This window comes from Pelophylax lessonae, assembly GCF_965119305.1.
Source record: "Pelophylax lessonae genome assembly, chromosome: 2".
Taxonomy (NCBI): domain Eukaryota; kingdom Metazoa; phylum Chordata; class Amphibia; order Anura; family Ranidae; genus Pelophylax; species Pelophylax lessonae.
This window is the reverse complement of record NC_138769.1, coordinates 400,175,418-400,192,030: the sequence shown is the minus strand read 5'-3', so window position 1 is coordinate 400,192,030 and position 16,613 is coordinate 400,175,418. Positions and strand designations below refer to the sequence as shown.

General features: G+C 43.7%; 1 protein-coding gene across 1 annotated transcript in view; it reads left to right on the top strand.

Annotated features, from left to right (window-relative positions):
* The window catches only part of SUMF2 (sulfatase modifying factor 2), a 30,523-nt gene that overhangs the window by 12,729 nt on the left and 1,181 nt on the right, over window positions 1–16,613 (top strand). The window contains exons 4-8 of the mRNA XM_082247108.1: window positions 10,301–10,345; window positions 10,847–10,997; window positions 11,150–11,205; window positions 12,187–12,271; window positions 14,306–14,471. Of these exons, the coding sequence (XP_082103234.1) occupies window positions 10,301–10,345; window positions 10,847–10,997; window positions 11,150–11,205; window positions 12,187–12,271; window positions 14,306–14,471 (503 nt within the window). The remainder of the gene's footprint in view (window positions 1–10,300; window positions 10,346–10,846; window positions 10,998–11,149; window positions 11,206–12,186; window positions 12,272–14,305; window positions 14,472–16,613) is intronic.

Here is a 16,613-nt window from a genome sequence, read left to right as displayed (position 1 = left end):
CCTACTCCTAGCCTTTTAGGGGTACAAACAATAGTAATTGGGGCCTAGTGTGGTTGTGTACGTGTGATATACATACACTTTTTTGGGATCATATTTTCTATTCCGCTATTTAATCAAAAACCTCTGGGGATCAGTTAAATTGGGGGATAGTCTGTGTTGGTACGTGTGAGAGAGATCCACCTTTCCAAGTTGTTGGGGTTCATCTCATACTTCTGAAGGTTTGAGGGTGCTGCCTGTTCCATACTCCCCCTACTCCTAGCCTTTTAGGGGTACAAACAATAGTAATTGGGGCCTAGTGTGGTTGTGTACGTGTGATATACATACACTTTTTTGGGATCATATTTTCTATTCCGCTATTTAATCAAAAACCTCTGGGGATCAGTTAAATTGGGGGATAGTCTGTGTTGGTACGTGTGAGAGAGATCCACCTTTCCAAGTTGTTGGGGTTCATCTCATACTTCTGAAGGTTTGAGGGTGCTGCCTGTTCCATACTCCCCCCTACTCCTAGCCTTTTAGGGGTACAAACAATAGTAATTGGGGCCTAGTGTGGTTGTGTACGTGTGATATACATACACTTTTTTGGGATCATATTTTCTATTCCGCTATTTAATCAAAAACCTCTGGGGATCAGTTAAATTGGGGGATAGTCTGTGTTGGTACGTGTGAGAGAGATCCACCTTTCCAAGTTGTTGGGGTTCATCTCATACTTCTGAAGGTTTGAGGGTGCTGCCTGTTCCATACTCCCCCCTACTCCTAGCCTTTTAGGGGTACAAACAATAGTAATTGGGGCCTAGTGTGGTTGTGTACGTGTGATATACATACACTTTTTTGGGATCATATTTTCTATTCCGCTATTTAATCAAAAACCTCTGGGGATCAGTTAAATTGGGGGATAGTCTGTGTTGGTACGTGTGAGAGAGATCCACCTTTCCAAGTTGTTGGGGTTCATCTCATACTTCTGAAGGTTTGAGGGTGCTGCCTGTTCCATACTCCCCCTACTCCTAGCCTTTTAGGGGTACAAACAATAGTAATTGGGGCCTAGTGTGGTTGTGTACGTGTGATATACATACACTTTTTTGGGATCATATTTTCTATTCCGCTATTTAATCAAAAACCTCTGGGGATCAGTTAAATTGGGGGATAGTCTGTGTTGGTACGTGTGAGAGAGATCCACCTTTCCAAGTTGTTGGGGTTCATCTCATACTTCTGAAGGTTTGAGGGTGCTGCCTGTTCCATACTCCCCCTACTCCTAGCCTTTTAGGGGTACAAACAATAGTAATTGGGGCCTAGTGTGGTTGTGTACGTGTGATATACATACACTTTTTTGGGATCATATTTTCTATTCCGCTATTTAATCAAAAACCTCTGGGGATCAGTTAAATTGGGGGATAGTCTGTGTTGGTACGTGTGAGAGAGATCCACCTTTCCAAGTTGTTGGGGTTCATCTCATACTTCTGAAGGTTTGAGGGTGCTGCCTGTTCCATACTCCCCCCTACTCCTAGCCTTTTAGGGGTACAAACAATAGTAATTGGGGCCTAGTGTGGTTGTGTACGTGTGATATACATACACTTTTTTGGGATCATATTTTCTATTCCGCTATTTAATCAAAAACCTCTGGGGATCAGTTAAATTGGGGGATAGTCTGTGTTGGTACGTGTGAGAGAGATCCACCTTTCCAAGTTGTTGGGGTTCATCTCATACTTCTGAAGGTTTGAGGGTGCTGCCTGTTCCATACTCCCCCCTACTCCTAGCCTTTTAGGGGTACAAACAATAGTAATTGGGGCCTAGTGTGGTTGTGTACGTGTGATATACATACACTTTTTTGGGATCATATTTTCTATTCCGCTATTTAATCAAAAACCTCTGGGGATCAGTTAAATTGGGGGATAGTCTGTGTTGGTACGTGTGAGAGAGATCCACCTTTCCAAGTTGTTGGGGTTCATCTCATACTTCTGAAGGTTTGAGGGTGCTGCCTGTTCCATACTCCCCCTACTCCTAGCCTTTTAGGGGTACAAACAATAGTAATTGGGGCCTAGTGTGGTTGTGTACGTGTGATATACATACACTTTTTTGGGATCATATTTTCTATTCCGCTATTTAATCAAAAACCTCTGGGGATCAGTTAAATTGGGGGATAGTCTGTGTTGGTACGTGTGAGAGAGATCCACCTTTCCAAGTTGTTGGGGTTCATCTCATACTTCTGAAGGTTTGAGGGTGCTGCCTGTTCCATACTCCCCCTACTCCTAGCCTTTTAGGGGTACAAACAATAGTAATTGGGGCCTAGTGTGGTTGTGTACGTGTGATATACATACACTTTTTTGGGATCATATTTTCTATTCCGCTATTTAATCAAAAACCTCTGGGGATCAGTTAAATTGGGGGATAGTCTGTGTTGGTACGTGTGAGAGAGATCCACCTTTCCAAGTTGTTGGGGTTCATCTCATACTTCTGAAGGTTTGAGGGTGCTGCCTGTTCCATACTCCCCCTACTCCTAGCCTTTTAGGGGTACAAACAATAGTAATTGGGGCCTAGTGTGGTTGTGTACGTGTGATATACATACACTTTTTTGGGATCATATTTTCTATTCCGCTATTTAATCAAAAACCTTTGGGGATCAGTTAAATTGGGGGATAGTCTGTGTTGGTACGTGTGAGAGAGATCCACCTTTCCAAGTTGTTGGGGTTCATCTCATACTTCTGAAGGTTTGAGGGTGCTGCCTGTTCCATACTCCCCCTACTCCTAGCCTTTTAGGGGTACAAACAATAGTAATTGGGGCCTAGTGTGGTTGTGTACGTGTGATATACATACACTTTTTTGGGATCATATTTTCTATTCCGCTATTTAATCAAAAACCTCTGGGGATCAGTTAAATTGGGGGATAGTCTGTGTTGGTACGTGTGAGAGAGATCCACCTTTCCAAGTTGTTGGGGTTCATCTCATACTTCTGAAGGTTTGAGGGTGCTGCCTGTTCCATACTCCCCCCTACTCCTAGCCTTTTAGGGGTACAAACAATAGTAATTGGGGCCTAGTGTGGTTGTGTACGTGTGATATACATACACTTTTTTGGGATCATATTTTCTATTCCGCTATTTAATCAAAAACCTTTGGGGATCAGTTAAATTGGGGGATAGTCTGTGTTGGTACGTGTGAGAGAGATCCACCTTTCCAAGTTGTTGGGGTTCATCTCATACTTCTGAAGGTTTGAGGGTGCTGCCTGTTCCATACTCCCCCTACTCCTCATCTAGCCTTTTAGGGGTACAAACAATAGTAATTGGGGCCTAGTGTGGTTGTGTACGTGCGAGATACATACACTTTTTTTGATCATATTTCCTATTCCGCTATTCAATAAAAACCTTTGAGGATCAATTGAATTGCGGGATAGTCTGTGTCGGTACGTGTGAGAGAGATCCACCTTTCCAAGTTGTTGGGGTTCATCTCATACTTCTGAAGGTTTGAGGGTGCTGCCTGTTCCATACCCCCCCTACTCCTCATCTAGCCTTTTAGGGGTACAAACAATAGTAATTGGGGCCTAGTGTGGTTGTGTACGTGCGAGATACATACACTTTTTTTGATCATATTTCCTATTCCGCTATTCAATAAAAACCTTTGGGGATCAATTAAATTGCGGGATAGTCTGTGTCGGTACGTGTGAGATCCACCTTTCCAAGTTTTTGGGGTTCATCTCATACTTCTGAAGCTTTGAGGGTGCTGCCTGTTCCATACTCCTCCTCCTCCTCATCCATCCTTTTAGGTGTACAAACAATAGTAATTGGGGCCTAGTGTGCTTCTGTACGTGTGAGATACATACACATTTTTTGATCATATTTCCTATTCCGCTATTCAATAAAAACCTTTGGGGATCAATTAAATTGCGGAATAGTCTGTGTCGGTACGTGTGAGATCCACCTTTCCAAGTTTTTGGGGTTCATCTCATACTTCTGAAGCTTTGAGGGTGCTGCCTGTTCCATACTCCTCCTCCTCCTCATCCATCCTTTTAGGTGTACAAACAATAGTAATTGGGGCCTAGTGTGTTTCTGTACGTGCGAGATACATACACTTTTTTTGATCATATTTCCTATTCCGCTATTCAATAAAAACCTTTGGGGATCAATTAAATTGCGGGATAGTCTGTGTCGGTACGTGTGAGATCCACCTTTCCAAGTTTTTGGGGTTCATCTCATACTTCTGAAGCTTTGAGGGTGCTGCCTGTTCCATACTCCTCCTCCTCCTCATCCATCCTTTTAGGTGTACAAACAATAGTAATTGGGGCCTAGTGTGCTTCTGTACGTGTGAGATACATACACATTTTTTGATCATATTTCCTATTCCGCTATTCAATAAAAACCTTTGGGGATCAATTAAATTGCGGGATAGTCTGTGTCGGTACGTGTGAGATCCACCTTTCCAAGTTTTTGGGGTTCATCTCATACTTCTGAAGCTTTGAGGGTGCTGCCTGTTCCATACTCCTCCTCCTCCTCATCCATCCTTTTAGGTGTACAAACAATAGTAATTGGGGCCTAGTGTGCTTCTGTACGTGTGAGATACATACACATTTTTTGATCATATTTCCTATTCCGCTATTCAATAAAAACCTTTGGGGATCAATTAAATTGCGGGATAGTCTGTGTCGGTACGTGTGAGATCCACCTTTCCAAGTTTTTGGGGTTCATCTCATACTTCTGAAGCTTTGAGGGTGCTGCCTGTTCCATACTCCTCCTCCTCCTCATCCATCCTTTTAGGTGTACAAACAATAGTAATTGGGGCCTAGTGTGCTTCTGTACGTGTGAGATACATACACATTTTTTGATCATATTTCCTATTCCGCTATTCAATAAAAACCTTTGGGGATCAATTAAATTGCGGAATAGTCTGTGTCGGTACGTGTGAGATCCACCTTTCCAAGTTTTTGGGGTTCATCTCATACTTCTGAAGCTTTGAGGGTGCTGCCTGTTCCATACTCCTCCTCCTCCTCATCCATCCTTTTAGGTGTACAAACAATAGTAATTGGGGCCTAGTGTGTTTCTGTACGTGTGAGATACATACACTTTTTTTGATCATATTTCCTATTCCGCTATTCAATAAAAACCTTTGGGGATCAATAGAATTGCGGGATAGTCTGTGTCGGTACGTGTGAGAGAGATCCACCTTTCCAAGTTGTTGGGGTTCATCTCATACTTCTGAAGGTTTGAGGGTGCTGCCTGTTCCATACCCCCCCTACTCCTCATCTAGCCTTTTAGGGGTACAAACAATAGTAATTGGGGCCTAGTGTGGTTGTGTACGTGCGAGATACATACACTTTTTTTGATCATATTTCCTATTCCGCTATTCAATAAAAACCTTTGAGGATCAATTGAATTGCGGGATAGTCTGTGTCGGTACGTGTGAGAGAGATCCACCTTTCCAAGTTGTTGGGGTTCATCTCATACTTCTGAAGGTTTGAGGGTGCTGCCTGTTCCATACTCCCCCTACTCCTCATCTAGCCTTTTAGGGGTACAAACAATAGTAATTGGGGCCTAGTGTGGTTGTGTACGTGTGATATACATACACTTTTTTTGGATCATATTTTCTATTCCGCTATTCAATAAAAACCTTTCTAGGGCAAGATCTTAAATTACAGAAATATGAGGAGACCGTCAAATAAGGGCCGTGGCCTGGGTCGTGGTGCTGCTGGTAGAGCTCCTGTTGCAAGGAGAGGACATGGTCGATCTGTGCCAGCTACACGCACAAGTGAAACACCTTCCTCAAGTGTGAGTAGGCGACAGAACCTGCATCAGTATTTGGTAGGGCATCAAACGCCCCTAGAAGTGATGAGGCCAGAACAAGTTGAGGCGATAGTAGATTGGTTTGCTGCTGACAGTGCCTCCAGTTCCTTCACATTGTCTCCCACCCAGTCTACTGCAGAAAGGTCAGAGTTGGCACCTGCAGCCAATGTCCAACCGTCTTTCACCTCACCCCCTTGCAAATCAGGCCAGCAGTCTGAGCCCCAAGCCATACAGCAGTCTCTTATTCTTTTTGAGGACTCTGTCAGCAGGGTTTCCCAGGGCCATCCACCTAGCCCTGCCCCAGAAGTGGAAGAGATTGAGTGCAGCGATGCCCAACCACTTATTCCTCAAGATGAGTACATGCAAGGATCATCGCAGCACGTCTCCGATGATGACGAAACGCAGGTGCCAACTGCTGCGGCGTTCAGCATTGTGGAGACCGACAAGGAGGGCAGGGGTGAAGACTGGGTGGAAGATGATGTGGAGGACGATGAGGTCCTCGACCCCACATGGAATGAACGTCATGCAGGTGAACTGAGTAGTTTGGAGGAAGAGGCGGTGGTCGCACAGAGCCACCAGCACAGCAGAAGAGGGAGCAGGGTGCAGAAGCGGAGCGGCCGTGCCCTAGACACTACGCCCGCTACTGCCCAACGCAGCAAGGGAACGAGCGCACCAAAGTCAGCTCAAAGGAGTTCTCTAGCGTGGAAGTTCTTTAGAAAATGTGCTGATGACAGGACACGAGTGGTTTGCACCCTGTGCAATCAGAGCTTGAAGCGAGGCATGAACCTTCTCAACCTGAGCACAACCTGCATGATCAGGCATCTAAGTGCAAAGCACGAGCTGCAGTGGAGTACACACCTTCAAAACCAAGAAACGTCTCTGGCTCATCCTGCTTCCTCTTCTGCTGCAGTCTCGGCCGCTCCAGCCACATCTGTAGTGATACCGGCACCTGCCACCCCGCAAACAGACGATCTGTCAGCAACACCACCACCTGGGTCACCAACAACCATCTCCACAATGTCCCGTGGAAGCGTTCAGCTTTCCATCTCCCAAACACTTGAGAGGAAGAGGAAGTACCCCCCTACCCACCCGCGATCCCTGGCCCTGAATGCCAGCATTTCAAAATTATTGGCCTTTGAAATGCTGTCATTCCGTCTGGTGGAGACGCACAGTTTTAAAAACCTTATGTCGGTGGCTGTCCCACAGTACGTCGTGCCCAGCCGCCACTACTTTTCCAGGCAAGCCATCCCTTCCCTGCACAACCAAGTGGGGGAAAAAATCAGGTGTGCACTGCGCAACGCCATCTGTGCCAAGGTCCACCTAACTACGGATACGTGGACCAGTAAGCACGGTCAGGGGCGTTATATCTCCCTAACGGCACACTGGGTAAATGCAGTGGCGGATGGGCCTGAGGCGGATAGCAATTTGGCGCATGTCCTTCCACCACCGAGGATTGCAGGGCGCTTCAGTTTGCCTCCTGTTCCTAACTCCTCCTACTCCGCTTCCTCATCCTCTACCGCCTCCTCATCCGGACAGCGTAACACCTTCACCACCAACTTCAGCACGGCCAGGGGTAAACGACAGCAGGCAGTTTTACAACTTGCCTGTTTGGGGGACAAACCACACACCGCGCAGGAGTTGTGGAGGAGCATGGAACAGCAGACAAATGAGTGGTTGCTGCCAGCGAGCCTCAAGCCCGGCCTGGTGGTGTGCGATAACGGGCGAAATCTCATAGCAGCTCTGGGCCTAGCCGGTTTGACGCACATCCCTTGCCTGGCGCATGTGCTGAATTTGGTGGTGCAGAGGTTCCTTAAAAACTACCCCGATATGTCAGAGCTGCTGCAGAAAGTGCGGGCCGTTTGTGCGCACTTTCGGCGTTCTCACCCTGCTGCTGCTCGCCTGGCAGCGCTGCAGCGTAACTTCGGCCTTCCCGCTCACCGCCTCATATGTGACGTGCCCACAAGGTGGAACTCCACCTTGCACATGCTGGAAAGACTGTGCGAGCAGCAGCAGGCCATAGTGGAGTTTCAGCTGCAGCACGCACGCGTGAGTCGCTCTGCGGAACAGCACCACTTCACCACCAATAACTGGGCCTCCATGCGAGACCTGTGTGCCTTGTTGCGCTGTTTTGAGTACTCCACCAACATGGCCAGTGGCAATGACGCCGTTCTCAGCTTAACTATCCCACTTCTATGCCTCCTTGAAAAAACAATTCGGGCGATGATGGAAGAGGATGTGGCACAGGATGAGGAGGAGGAGGAGGATGAAGAGGTAACATTTCCAAGGCTTTCAGGGCAGTCATTCGCAAGGGGCTCCGAGGGTGGGTTCCTGCACACGCAAACGCCAGGGACGCAATTGTCCAGCAGGGGCACAGTTCTGGAGGATGAGGAGGATGAGGAGGAGGAGGAGCTGGAGGAGGAGATGGAACCATGTTCACAGCAGGGTGGCACCCAGGCCAGCTCATGGCCATCACTGGTGCGTGGCTGGGGGGATACAGAGGACACGGACCATACACCTCCCACAGAGGACAGCCTTTCGTCGCCTCTGGGCAGCCTGGCACACATGAGCGATTACATGCTGCAGTGTCTCCACAACGACCGCCGAGTTGCCCACATTCTAACTTGTGCTGATTACTGGGTGGCCACGCTGCTGGATCCCCGTTACAAGGACAACGTACCGTCCTTAATTCACTCACTGGAGCGCGATCGCAAGATGCGCGAGTACAAGCGCACGCTGGTAGACGCCATGCTGCTGGCATTCCCATCTGACAGCGGGGCCACAGTGGAAGCACAAGGCAGAGGAGGAGGAGGAGGAGGTCGCCAACGCAACCAGGGCACCGCCAGCACCTCAGAAGGCAGGGTTAGCATGGCCGAAATGTGGAAAAGCTTTGTCAGCACGCCACAACAAACAGCAGCACCAGCAGCTCAGATGGAACGTCTTAGCAGGAGGCAGCATTTTACCAACATGGTGGAGCAGTATGTGTGCACACGCCTACATGTAGTGAATGACTGGTCTGCCCCCTTCAACTTCTGGGTCTCCAAATTGGGCACATGGCCTGAGCTTGCCCTTTACGCCTTGGAGGTGCTGGCGTGCCCTGCAGCCAGTGTATTATCTGAACGGGTATTTAGCACGGCTGGGGGCGTTATAACAGACAAGCGCAGCCGCCTGTCCAGAGACAATGTGGACAAGCTCACGTTCATTAAAATGAACCAGGCATGGATCCCACGGGACTTTTCCGTACCTTATGCAGAATAGCAATGGATACCGACCTTACCCACCCATTGTTCCATTTTTGCTCTTTCTCACTCTTTTGGGGTGTACCCTCATTTAAAATTTGTGAAAAGAAGCAGTGTTGGCTACCTCGTCCTCCTCCTCAGGGCCAGATTAATGTAGGGTCTATTGGAGCTGCAGCTCCAGGCCCCTACCTTTTATATAGGCCCCGGGTTGGCCATATTCACTGTTACCGCTCTTCTGTCACTTGTAAACACAGAAGTCTGGCTTCTATGCTCGCTTCCCCAGGCAGCACCCTCAGAACCTCCCCACACAGCGTGAAGGCCGGACAAGGAGGGACAGTTGGCGATGCATGGATGTGTTTATGGGCTTCAGAGACAGCATCCCATGTTGAATTAGGCATGCATGGCTGCACCCTTCCTCCTCTGGGTGCATGGCAAGGCACGGCCCTAAGGCCCTTCAAAATCCTCAGCACCAAGCCCATGATGCTGTTAATCCGGCCCTGGTCCTCCTCCACCGCCGCTTCCACCTACACCGCCCATAGGTGTGCGCAGCCTATTGCATTAAGGTGTGCACCCCAAAGTTGAAATACACATGCATGTGTTTGCCAGCAGGGAGAGTAATGTATCGGGGCCATGTACCTGTAGGCAAGGAGAAATAGAGCAGAGCAGGTCCCAGGGAGATCTTTCCCATCTCCTCACTGGCAATGCTATGTGCCCTAGGTGATTAGGGTGTGCCCAGGCACACCCAGCACACCCTGTGCGCACGCCTATGTCACCGCCACATCCACCACCACCTCAACCTCCCTCCTACTCCATATGGGCCTCGTCCTTCAGAGATGAAGAAGAACATTGTTTTATTTTTCTGTTTTTTTTTGTTGTTTTAAGTTATTTCCCTATCCACATTTGTTTGCAGAGCACTTGCCATGCTCTTAATTACGTTTTGCTGCCATTTGCAGCACTCTAGCCCTTTCCTTTGGTGTTTTAGAGCCATTTTAGTGCCTTAAAGTTCGGGTCCCCATTGACTTCAATGGGGTTCGGTGTCCGGGAAAAGTTCGGTAAAAGTCCGGGACACGGACCCGGACTTTTTTTTAAAGTTCGGCCGAACCCGTCGAACACGGACATCTAGGTGTCCGCTCAACCCTACTGGCAAGCCTTCTAGCCTCTCTCCTCTCTATCCAAACCTAAAAAAAAAAAAAATGTTTTGCCTTTAGTTATACTTTAAGCTGACAAAAATTAAAATTGTAGGTTTCCAGCTTATTTGATTACTGACCTTTGTTTTTTTTCTTTGTTTTTTTTTTAACATAGTCTGCACCATGGTGGCTTCCTATAGAAAGGGCATTTTGGCGTCAGGTAGGAGTTTCTTCCAATTTTGTTGTTCTCTGGATTTTTTTTTCACACATAAATTCTTTATAATACCATTTACTGTATTTCTGTATAATGTTTACTCAGATTTCCTATTCCACTTCCACATAATAAGCAATGTTTTTAAGATTTAAAAAAAAAAAAAAAAGCAGAATGCTTTCTGAAAAATATGTTTGGGTCGTCTATTAACACACATATAAGTAAAAACTGTATGTTATGTACTTCATTGTCCTTTTTTCACCTATGATATGATCTACGGTATATTGCTATACTATACATTGTTTGGGACACACACTGGGGCATGTTCATAGAAAGTGGTTTGTGGGTTCCTAAAAGAGGATTTTGTTATTTGATTGGTGTGGGCAGCTTTTATAATCTTCATTAATTGATATAGTTGCTTCATTCTATAGCTGTTATATGCATCCTGTTGTAGGAGATTGTCTAATCTAACCGTATGTCATATATATATTCTCTCATGTTCATTTCCAGCCAGCAGGGCCAGGCTCTGGGATCAAGGAGAAGCTGGAATACCCAGTGCTGCAGGTCAGCTGGAATGATGCACAGGCCTTCTGTAAGTGGCGGGGGCAAAGACTGCCTACAGAAAAGGAGTGGGAGTTTGCTGCACGTGGGGGACTTAAAAGTATGTCAACATTGTTTTTTATATATATATATATATATATATATATATATATATATATATATTACTTTTAAATACATGAGCTAAATGTCTAACATTCCTTAATAATTGTTTTGTTAAAAACTGAAAAATAAGGCAATGTGTTTTACTGACAGGCAATACCTACCCATGGGGGAATCTATTTCAGGCAAACCGAAGCAATCTTTGGCAGGTAATATTCTACATTGACAGTAACCTTGTTTATTGTCAACATTTGTTCTCTTCCTGAAATTTCATTTTTTTTTTTTTTTTTTTTTTTAGAAATTGCAGATGCAAAAAAAACAAAAAAAAAAACATATTAGCACAAGATGATCCATCCCCTTTTAGACTGCAGCCAGTGGCACAGGGTAGTTGTCTTTTTCTGATCTGTCAGATATTTATATATTAGGCAAAGAAGGGTAGTGAACATGTCTCATCTTTCTTTCTTTTGCTATGCATTTAGTTGCTAAGGAGCAGGTGTCAGGAAATAGAAAGGGGTTGTTGGTCAGAGTAAGGACAGTAAGTGAGTTTAGGTCCAGGTGCTACTTCAACAAGAAACAACACTTTCTACACAGCATGAGCTGACAAATGTAAAGATAACAAAATATTTTTAGTCCCAACTGGTCTGTCCTGGTCAGCTTGGAAACTTGTGATTTGCCAAAGGAAAACCTGGCAGGCAAGATTTTTTTCCCACTCTAGTTCAAAGGTTGTTCTCTGTGAGCTTGTAAGTTATCCTGCAATATGTGCAGAAATATTAATTCTGACAGTCAGCATGTACCTGATTCATAAAATGTAGACTTCTGTCTGCTTATAATGTCTTGTTCTTGCCTTGAGGAAGAATTCATAACAGGCTCTTCCAGATGTCAGAAATGCTCATTATCACAAACAGTTGAAAGCCTCTGTGCATCAAAGTGTTGACTGGGAGTGCACCAAAGCCATCAGCTGGTTCTAATATTTGTATGAGAGGGCAGGCAATTTCTCACTGCTCAATACCATGAGTGGTGCAGGTTAGAACAGTGACGGGTGTGATCATAATTATGGGAGCAGATTTCTGTAGATGAAACAGAAAATTGAGTTTGTTGTTGTCCTAGCAACCTCTACTGCAGTAAGAAGTTTACAGAATATGTGTAAATGCTATGACTAAAGAGTTAGACTTCTTGCCTATCTATTATAGGGGGAGTTTCCCACCTCGGACTCCGCTGAGGATGGTTATCATGGGGCTTCTCCAGTAACAGCATTTCCTGCACAGAATGCTTATGGTAAGTCATCTTTTATATTTGTATATTTCTTTATTTTTTTTAGTACAGTAGATTTTGTGTTAATAGACAAATACATATTATTTGTTTGTCAAATGTAAGGGCAAGTTCACACCAGAACGTGGTGCAGGAAAGGCATGCTCTGTGCGTGGTTCCTACTTTGCAGGTGAACGCACTGTCCTTGTATTGTTAATGGCACCCCAAACACAGATTGCAGTACCTCGTACCATGCAGTTTGGTGCTGTGCGTTTTTTAAAAGTAGAGCAAGCACTACTTTTTCTGTGATCGAGTGCGTTTTGCAGCCCATTCAAATGAATAAGGGCCTCAAAACGAACTGCACGGGAATGCACGTTTTTGTGCAATCTGGATGTGAACCGGCCCATAGATCTATTTTCAGATGTCTTTACGGTAGACTTATGCCAACTTGTTATTGTTTGATTGACAGCAATTACTTTATTTAAAAAGGAGCCCTCTTTTCTCTTAGCCTCTTGTCAGCTAAAAGATAAAGCAATGTAAAAAGTCAGCTGTCAGTGCTTAAGTGGTCTAGAAAAAGCAGCATGCAATATATGTAAATATACAAACACAAAGAGTATGCAAAAAAGAAAAAAGCAGCACTGTATGAATAATAGTGATACTCTTCAACAAGTAAACAAATGTGCATAAACAAAACTGAGTTGTAAATCAAATAAAATAGGTCACAATAAAGTGAACAAAAGTCTATAAGTGTAAATGAATTAGTTCCAGTGTTATTACTCCACAATTTCAGTGAATCACCATCTGTGTGTTGCCTCCACCAAATATAGGAAATGCACACTTACCAGAACCAGTTGCTAGCTAAGTTAGACGACAGCAGAAGTGCATTCAGTATTCAATGGTTTTCCTTATGAAGATACATCTGATACTCTATGGATGTGGTAGATCTTCCAACCTCACAGGTTAAGTCATCAGGGAAACTGCTAAATATCATCAAGCCAGACAGAAGGATCACCGACACCAGAAAAAATTGCTCATAGTGTAGTATTTAGTATTTATTACAATATGTAAAAAACTAATTAAAAACACCACCAAACCACAAACAGCAGGGAAGGGTGTTTGGACTCTACAACAAACGGAGTAAGCAGTCCATATAAAGTGCATAAGAAAAAATGAGGCACATAAACTTACATAGTATGCCGCTAAACTGAGCTTAGAATGGCGGCTGGACCATATAAATCCTACAGCCATTAAAGCAGAATACCAGATTGAGCCAACAATCTGTGTGCTTTTGCATAATCTTGCTGTAAATATATGCAGATTTAATAAAGTAAAAATATTTTATGGCTAAATCCTCAATATGCAAATTAATTCTTGGCAATCCTGACAGCCTGAATAATTAATTTTCCCTGGGAAGATGGAGGAAAAGGCATATGTAAATTTGATCATCCCAGCATCTCAGTAAAGTGTTTACTTTATGTTGGTGATGCAGATCATATACTTCATTATGCCACATAGAAGATGGAGTTCAATTTTGTTGGAAACAAAGTGATGCAGGTCTTAGTCATTTTTATTTTTTTTAAGATTTAGACCTGCCTGCACTAATATGCTAAAGAGCATGGGAAAACATATAGACAGAAGAGGAGATCTGTAATATTCTAGTTAGAAAATAAAAAATGTGACCTTTTCATTAAGTCCAACTCATTAGAGAGGACAGAGAAACCTGTACTGTGTTATTCTGCAACCAGTGAGGCTTCTTCCTCTGGTTGGTAAGGAAAGTTCTGCATTGTTTCTGACTAGTGTGATATATTTCTCTGCCCCCTCTAGGGAACTTGCCACTGGCAAATTGCGTCTGTTTACATGATTGCAAGTGTAACATAACTTTGTTTAAACCTATTTATGATTGCCCAATTGTCTAGCAACAAAGGTCAAAATGGATAATATGGATAGAGATAAAAGTGCTTTGGGGTAACACAGTTGTTGACCTTCAGAGGCTTTTAACACTGTTTGTTGCTACCATGAAGCATTTAGCTGTTTTTATCATGCTATATTTTACTTTGTCAGGTTTGTATGACATGCTGGGGAACACCTGGGAATGGACATCTACAGAATACAAAGTACCTAAAGGGTCTGCTACACAGCGTGGACAGAAGATGTATGTTTTACGTGGGGCTTCTTGGATTGATACCCAAGATGGTTCAGCCAATCATAAAGCACGTGTTACCACTAGGTAAGAATTGCATATTCCTCAATATAAAAAAAAAAACTCATCACTTAGTTCTACACCTATAAAAAAAAGGATAATTCTAGTGTGATGCTAGATCATAAATACAAAAGACTAAAAAATAGGGGTAACTGTGCACTCCTGAACTACTGAAAAAAACTGCAAATCTTTATTATTGTAAAAACCACAGAACATTAATTTACTTTCCACTGTTAAAAAGAATGACAGATCTGTAATTAAAAGCAACCCATGGGGACCTCCACGCCCTCATCTTGCAAAAAATGCTACCTGCCAATAGTACTGCTCAAAATTATACAACCCAAAAAAAATGGATACATTGTCTGTCTCTTCTTTGTTGATACAACTATGGGATTAGACACATTGAGCATTCCTAACATCAAAAGGGCACATTTATTACTTCCTTCATCTTTACACCTCATCTCCTAAAGTGATATTAAGTGTTTTTTTTTCAAATAACAAACATGTTATACGTACCTGCTCTGTGCAATGGTTTTGCACCAGGAAGTAACTGAAGAAATGTTTAAAACAAGTAAATATGATATACTTTTCTATCTATTTACTAATGCTAGCAGCATAAGGATTAAAAATAGTCTATGTATATTGAGAAAGTGATGTTCCCCTGTAAGGGCTTGTGGCACTGCAAAATGACTTGTAGTGTGCTGCTATTCAGTAACTCCAGGTCAGTACCCCTTGCCTTTAAAGTATAACTAAAGGCACAACTTTTTTTTTTTACTATTGGATAGAGTTGAGGGGGGATTAGAACACCTGTCAGTTTTTTTTGCTGTCTGTGTTGTTAAAGAGGCTCACTTTCTCTATTTGTCCCGTTCACTGTTATCAATGAAAGTAAAAGAAAATCCCCAATTTTGGGTTGTCCCCAGGAAAGTAATAGAGGGGAATCGAACTAGTTCTTGTGTGGTCCTGGTAACAACCATGGATTACTTCACTTTGGAGGGATTACCTCTCACTTCTAGTTGTGGTAAGGCACAGAAAGTGAAAGGAAATCCTCAAAATGGGAAAAAGATGACAAAAGAACCTGACAAGGGTTATATCCCTCCCTTACTCTATCCAAAATGGGGAGAAAAAAATTGCCTTTAGGTCTACTTTAACCAATTTGCCCCTGGAAGGTATTACCCCCTTCATGACCAGCAGGGGAAGCAGGATAGCTCCTGGAAGCCGCACATCCATGATGTTTTGCAGAGACGAGTAAAGTGGCAACCTCAACCTGGACTCTGACCGGGCCATGCCCCAACGCGATTACAGTGACTACTTCCTGGTGGGTACGATCTGAACACGCCTGAGCCCATTCCTAATGACCAGGCCATTTTTTGCTATTCAGCACTGTGCTACTTTAACTGGTAATTGCTCGTTCTTTCAACACTGTAAGCAAGTGACATTTATATCATTTTTTCACACAAATAGAGCTTTCTTTTGGTGGTATTTAAACACCACTGGGCTTTTGCTGTATATAACATTTTCTACTTTCTGTAACATAACATATCTAATAAAATCAAATGTATTCATAAATTTAGGCCAACATGAATTCTGCTACATGCTTTTGATAAAAATCCCAATAAGTGTATAGTAATTGGTTTGTGTGAAAGGTATAAAGTCTACAAATTATGGTATATATACAGTGCCTTGCGAAAGTATTCGGCCCCCTTGAACTTTGCGACCTTTTGCCGCATTTCAGGCTTCAAATATAAAGATATAAAACTGTATTTTTTTGTGAAGAATCAACAACAAGTGGGACAGGATCATGAAGTGGAACGAAATTTATTGGATATTTCAAACTTTTTTAACAAATAAAAAACTGAAAAATTTGGCGTGCAAAATTATTCAGCCCCTTTACTTTTAGTGCAGCAAACTCTCTCCAGAAGTTCAGTGAGGATCTCTGAATGATCCAATGTTGACCTAAATGACTAATGATGATAAATAGAATCCACCTGTGTGTAATCAAGTCTCCGTATAAATGCACCTGCACTGTGATAGTCTCAGAGGTCCGTTTAAAGCACAGAGAGCATCATGAAGAACAAGGAACACACCAGGCAGGTCCAAGATACTGTTGTGGAGAAGTTTAAGGCCGGATTTGGATACAGAAAGATTTCCCAAGCTTTAAACATCCCAAGG